At 37.0% G+C, this 6,688-nt stretch overlaps 1 protein-coding gene across 1 annotated transcript; it reads left to right on the forward strand.

Annotated features, from left to right (window-relative positions):
* Nucleotides 1–1,882: 1,882 nt before the first annotated feature.
* CNEP1R1 (CTD nuclear envelope phosphatase 1 regulatory subunit 1) lies at nt 1,883–6,462 on the forward strand (the record flags this gene model as incomplete). Its single annotated transcript, XM_010075819.1, has 5 exons — nt 1,883–1,954; nt 4,242–4,315; nt 4,650–4,759; nt 4,898–4,952; nt 5,220–6,462. Coding segments are annotated over 5 exons (353 nt in total), but the record flags the coding sequence as incomplete, so codon positions are not given.
* Nucleotides 6,463–6,688: the final 226 nt, after the last annotated feature.

Raw genomic sequence — 6,688 nt, forward strand, 5'->3', positions numbered from 1 at the left:
TTCTCGACAAGGCTTCTGGGCTTCAGACTATTAAAACTCGCTTGTGTTGCGGTAAGCACTTCCCCGCTTGTGGGGTTTCATGTGCAAGGCGTTTGTGCCGGCTGTGAGTCCCCCGGAGCACACCGGGCGTTAGGCTGTGCCGAGGCATTTGAAGAACGTGACCTCGAATAGCTTCTCTTGTCTATGAACAGCCAGGGTTCTGGTTTCAGATTGTATGAGGATACAGTTTACAGGATGTTAAAACCCTGAAAGGAGTTTTTAATGCCCAAAAATAAGACTGGTAGAGATTTTAAATGCATCAGTGTCTCAGCAGATGTTCTGTAGCAGGTACTGGAGGCAGACATGTCAGCAAAACATGATGGTTGTTGTCACGGCTTTGTTGCTATGTCTGTACAAGCTGTAGGGATCTAGGAAGTGTGCTTTGCTAGTTACAGCTACTGGGTACTGAAGTTCTTAGAATGTGGGTATCTAAAAATAAGTTAAGTTCCTGTTTTCTGAAAGGTGTTTTTTGCTTCAATGCTGTCTACATTATGTGAGTGTTTTCTTGAGAGCTTTGTTATCAATAGCTTGATTTTGCGCCTACAGGGCTCTGTTTCTCAGATAGCAGGTTTTTATGTGATGTCTCATATTCCCCCTCTCACTTCAGTGACTAGTTGTAGGGGTTTGTTTTGGTCAAGGAACAGTTAATTAGCTTTCATTGCTGGCAGTGCCTTAGCTTCCCCAGAAAGGAGGTGGAGGACAGACCGTACTAGCGGGCTGTTGGTAGTAATTAAGACTAGTTAGCTGTTCTGTGGCTGAAGTCAAGATGCTGTGTTCTTCCCCCATGAATTCAGCTGGAAACCACTTAGGAGTAAAGTTACAGTTTGTAAAACTGCATTAGTAATGATCATAATAAGTATTTTTTTCTAATCTTATTCTCTAATTTCTTTGTTATTGTAAATAATTTAGCAATAGTTGCAAGTTGAAGGAAAAAAAATTCCAGAGTGATGCTAACTGAAATACTTTAGCTGAAAGTTAAGTTTGTACTAATAAAAACTTAATTCCAGGTCGAATTCTAGCTTTGACTGGACAGCTAGTTAAACCAGACAACAACCCAATGTTCTCAAATATTGACCTTGTTGAACAGAAGCTTAAATCTAACGCAGACTTCAGATGAAACAGCTCCTTGTAGACAAAGGTCAGGTGTTGACCAAGATATTTTTTAAACAAATTAGGAGCGTTAACTTGAAATGCTGATTGGCATTTAACAGCAATTTCAGTTGAAAGACCATGGGAGAATGATGGCAGTAAGAACAAAGGCCTATATAAATAGAAAAAAAAAATTAAAATAAGATTGTTGGGCTACTGTTTGCTGTGGGTTTTTACATATGTGTGTATGTATGTATATATTGTGGAACTAAAAGTTTGTACAAAACTAAGTCATCAAAGCCATGCTGCTACAAGTAATCATTTGAACAGCTGGCAAATGGCCAAATTTATTTTTTTAATTATTATAGATAATAGATCTTAATGGTTTCCTGATGTACTTAATACTCCAAAATGTGATCCTCTTTTTCCACTGTGGAGGGGCTATTTAAGCTATTCTAAATCTGACTCTCAGTATTTTTAAAAAATACTGTGATTTCTCAAATATATTTTATTTTCTGTAAGTAGGAGTGTTCCTTGTGTTTAGTGTAACTCCATCGTTGTACTTCTTAGCTAAAGTTGTGTGAAGCTTCTTCGACTGTGCTTTTATTACATTTAAATGATCACTGCATTGGTTTTCTCTGCCTGTTGAAGAAGTGGGTGTGCACAGGGGAAAAGTGAATTCCTTTTATCTTTTACATTAATAGTTGGATAAATAGATGAAGATCTAATTATGCTTGATATGCATTTTCCACAGATCTCAAAGCTTTTGAAAGAAGACTTACTGAATATATTGCATGTTTGCAACCAGCTACAGGACGTTGGAGAAGTAAGTTTGATGTGCCAAGAGATAAATTGAATTCTCTCTTTCAAACTTTTTAGATTTACCAGTGTGTATCTTTGATTCATGTTTGCCCAAACAAAAATATGTGCTTAAGCTCTCTTTAAAATTTCTATGGCATACATTCAGACGCTCTGCAACAAGATAATACACGATACCAGACTAACACTTTTACCAGAGTTAGAAAAGTGAGGTCAAGATTGAATTGGCTCAAGGCTGAATGATTCTGGAAATAGTTGGGACAGTAGGTTGCTGTACTTGTTTCTGTTTTGGTTTGGTTGTTTGTTGTTGTTGTTTTTGTTTCTGTTTTGGTTTGGTATTTTGTTGTTGTGGTTTTTGGGTTTTTTTTGAAGGCTCAGACTTCCCAGACAGTCACTATAGCTATTTGAACTAAGTAAGATTGGGTGAGATAGTCCCTGTAAAATTGAAGGTGAAAAAGTTACAGCAGTGTGCCTTAAGGGCAGACTATGTCCTCATCTCTGTTCTAACAGGAAAGTTTGAGGGAGAGAGGAAGGCAGAAAATACCACAGATGTGATGCCAACTTTGGAATCAATAGCCCATGGTGGAAATAGACAGGGTTTTTTGTTCTGAGATTCTGCTGAAGTTTCCATAGTCAAAAGAATACAGACATTTTTTTAGAACATACGAAATAGCATCTTTTCTCTTGAGAAGTCAAGAGGTTAATTTCAAATGAAGGAACTGGAGGAATGACTACTTAAAAAGCAAAAAGAACAAAACCCCCTGCCTTGTTTCAGAGCGATTGGGGGGCAAGCAGATATTTGTAAGTAGATCAGGGTAACTTGTGCACACCTATTGTAAGAATGCATTTGGCTTCCAGAGTTGCTATTTGCTGTCAGATACAATTTAAAAAACAAGTACTGGAAATTTATAAGCTTATTTAAATGAGGTTTGTATAACTAATGTTGTGTTTGTTAGACAACTTTTTTTTCCTAACTGCTTGTTTTGCTAGTTTTGTAATTCACATAAAAGAGGGACTTTTCACATTAATTATAATGGAATATTTAACCCAATCTAACTTTTCTTCCTGTTATCCTGGAAAAAAAGTATTTATATAGAGAAGAAGCTCTATGCTTTTGATAGATCTTTTCCAACTTGCTCTTGGAAACGTAACTTGTTAAGGTTACTTTTAAATTTTGTTTTTAATTTTGTAGTATCAGTAAGGAATATACAACTCACTAGTAAATTATAGCAGTCTTACAAACCTGAAAGTAGTATTTAATGAATATCTGGGGTTTGTTTTCAGGTTCTTTCCTGTGATCCTAAAGGCTGGTAACTCTGGGTTGCCTTTTTTTGTGTTGGTTTTTGCTGGTCCCCTTACCCCCAGTAAAAGACTTTATTTGCATCCAGGACTTCAGGCTCCACAGAAGACACTCAGAGCTGCCAAATGTCCAATGAAAGCTGCAAGGCTTTATGGGTGTGCAATAGAATATGAGCTTTTTCTACCTTTGTGTTTGTCCTGTTCCCCAAGCCTTTGTAGTCTCTCAAAATGTGTAGTATCTTGTGTTACTCTGATAAATCTAGCATTCTCCATTTACAGTGAATTGATTATTCTTCTGAAGTCATTCTGGATGTGTAGAGGTTTTTGTTAATCTTCCTGTGCTAAAAGTAGCATGCCTTCTGACTCCTGTTTAAATTTTGTTATTTTTATTTATTTTTTTTTTCCTCTGTGTCAGCTTTTCTTGCTTGTAACTGTGCTGATTGGGGCGGGGAGCACAACTCAACTTAGATGTGCCACTGAAACTCCTGGTGCTAATGCTTCAAACTTTTCTTACATAGAAGAGCTAGGGGATAAAGCCTTAGTTCTGCTCTGCAATTTAATGGTGCTGTGTTTCTGTTGCCCAGACTGCATAAACTTGAATAGCATACCGAACATTTGGTACAACTCTAACTCCAGTCTTCCAAATCATATTTTTGCTAACCATGTTATTTTAGAAACTTTCATTTCTTCAAAGCATCAGGATGCTTTTACTTGACAGAATTTAGATTTTGGTACCTCCTTGTTCTCTCCAGGAAACTCGTACAGAATCTTTACGGTTTCATATAACAGAAGTTTCTTTGCCTGTTTTAATTTCTACCTTTCAAGCTTTTCCTCCCTCAGAACTGGGAGAAGAAATAAATGCTTAAGAGCTGCTACTGCAAAATAAATGCTTTTTAGGAGAAGAAATAAATGCTTAAGAGCTGCTACTGCAAAATAAATGCTTTTTGATAGGAGTGAGGTATACCCTTTATGACTCTAGTTCTTTTCTTTGTCAGTGATTCTGATAGTGGTATCCGTCTGCACAGCAACTGGTGCTTGGAACTGGTTAATAGACCCGGAGACGCAAAAGGTAGAGATCATGCTAATCCCGAATGTCAGATCTGTTTCATAGCTCTGTGTTGCAGTCAAGTGGTATAGTGTCTTGAAAACTGAAAGGCTGAAGAGGGTTCTGCCATGGAACTGGGAGATCATTTTTGGCTATGCTCTCAAGCTGTCAGGAATTGTTGTGCAGTGTGTCATGGGACAGTGCCTACCAAAATGCACTTTGCATGCTTATCTAAAGAATTCATTGCAAGTACTTAGAAATGGCTAGGAGCAGTATTTTTTTTTTTAATTAAGTGAACTAGGCAGCAACTTTATGTTTTAAAAAGTATATAGTGGGATTAATCTGATTTCTTTCCTAGGTATCATTTTTCACATCACTTTGGAATCACCCATTTTTCACAATTAGCTGTATTACCCTAATAGGCTTGTTCTTTGCTGGAATACATAAAAGAGTGGTGGCACCATCAATGTATCCTTCAATCGTGTTTGTCAGGTTAAAAGTGTGGTAGTTACTGCTGTTATTGAAGCTTATGCTAAAATTGCTTTTCCAGTTTTTAGTTACTCTGTGTACAAGTGTTAACTGCTTTCCTTGACACAGTCCACGCAGTATAGCGGCCCGATGTCGAACTGTTTTGGCAGAATATAATATGTCCTGTGATGATGTAAGTGTTAGTCGTTCATTGCCTCAACTTTGTTTTTTTTTAAAAAATGCAAATAATTTGAAAAGGCACACAGTTTTGGTTTTTTTTTTTTCTGAACAGCACTTCTATACACCTTAACAAATCCTGTGTGTCTGTAAAATTGGACTGTAGAATACTTAGTATTGTTCTGTGTGTCAGTTTAAACTTAGCCTCTAAAATTTGACTTGAAGTGTGATTGTTGGGCTTAAACTTTCAGGGTCTAAACTTTTTATTTTTTCTGTCTTCCAGACTGGAAAATTAATTTTGAAACCTAGGCCTCATGTTCAATAAGGACTGTCTTCCTTCAGTTTTTTCCACTGCCATGGAAACCAAAAACTGACCTTTTTTAAGGTAGTATGACAGCTAAAAAACACAGGACTGGTTGTCACTGCTTGGGAGTGAAAGTCTTACACAGTTGACAGTAAAAGTGTGCAATATTTCTTGAATATTTATCCAAATTCTTTGTTATCATATTATCAGTGCTTTTGCTACTTCTGATTACCTCTTTTTCAGTATTAGTGTCACTTTTTTACTTCGGCTAGAACAGAACATACAGGTGAAGTATGTTAATCAGCTATGAAGTTGAACTTGAAAATCAAACCTCATTTGTGTTACGTGTCTTTGTAAGCAATTGTAAATAGCAGATCGATGCCAATGTTCAGGAAAAGAAGTAACACTTGCTGTGCGGATTTTTTTGTTCTCATGAACAGTATTGAAAGGAACACTTACCATTCCCATGATGTTTTATTAGCACACTTATTCATTACAGCTGTCCTTGTCTCCTGGTCACTCTTTTTGGAACCGGTTAAAAGGCTTGCAGAAAGACTGCTTCTCCATGCGGGAGAAAACTGGTCTTACTGTTTTAGAACTTTGCAAATAGATCATTGTCAAGTTGTATTTATAGTGCACCAGCCACTTTCATTGTGGTCACACGTAGCTCCTTGTTTGATCTTGTTCACAACACTGCTATTTTAAGAATTTAAGATTTTAAAAATTGTCTTAAATGTCCTTGCATCTTCCTGACTGTAAGGTTGTACTGTATCTTAACTCCACATGACCATTCTGAGTGGATTTTTATGCTGTGATAGTCTGAATATGAAACTAGTATTGCAAACGTATCACTTGAGATTTGGTGAAGAAAGTATGGAGTGCCACAATAAAATAACAAAATTTGTTATTCATAGTGTTAAAAACAAGGTGTGGATGTTATATGCATATAAGTGTAACTTTTGAATAGCTGAAATTGTTTTAACAGTTTAAGTTGTCAAGGTGCCTTTTCAAAGTCTTTTAATTGACTAAAACTGCAAAGCTGTTGCAACAACTACAGGGTAGACTGGCTTTTAAAGGCAGCCTCTTGATGTAACTTTGTCAGTTCAGACGTTAAAAATTGTCCCCTGTAACCTTTCCAGTAAGTCATCTGCCCATCCATTGTTTTTAACTGCTGTGTATTTTGTAGGTAAATGTGTATAAAATAAATTCTTTGTATAAACAGATGTTATCTTTTGTACAGTGCAAATACAGATCTCAAATGAAGAGCTTCAGAATTTTATGGTAACTTCAGAAGTTTGATGGTAGATGAGAAGCTCGGAGATGCACAATTGCAGCCCAGAAAGCCACCCGTGTCCTGGGCTGCATCAAAAGCAGCGTGATCAGCAGGTCGAGGGAGGCAATTCTCCCCCTCTACTCTGCTCTCATGGGACCCCACCTTGAATACTGCG

The sequence above is a fragment of the Pterocles gutturalis genome, unplaced genomic scaffold (genome assembly GCF_000699245.1).
Source record: "Pterocles gutturalis isolate BGI_N339 unplaced genomic scaffold, ASM69924v1 scaffold428, whole genome shotgun sequence".
Taxonomy (NCBI): Eukaryota; Metazoa; Chordata; class Aves; order Pterocliformes; family Pteroclidae; genus Pterocles; species Pterocles gutturalis.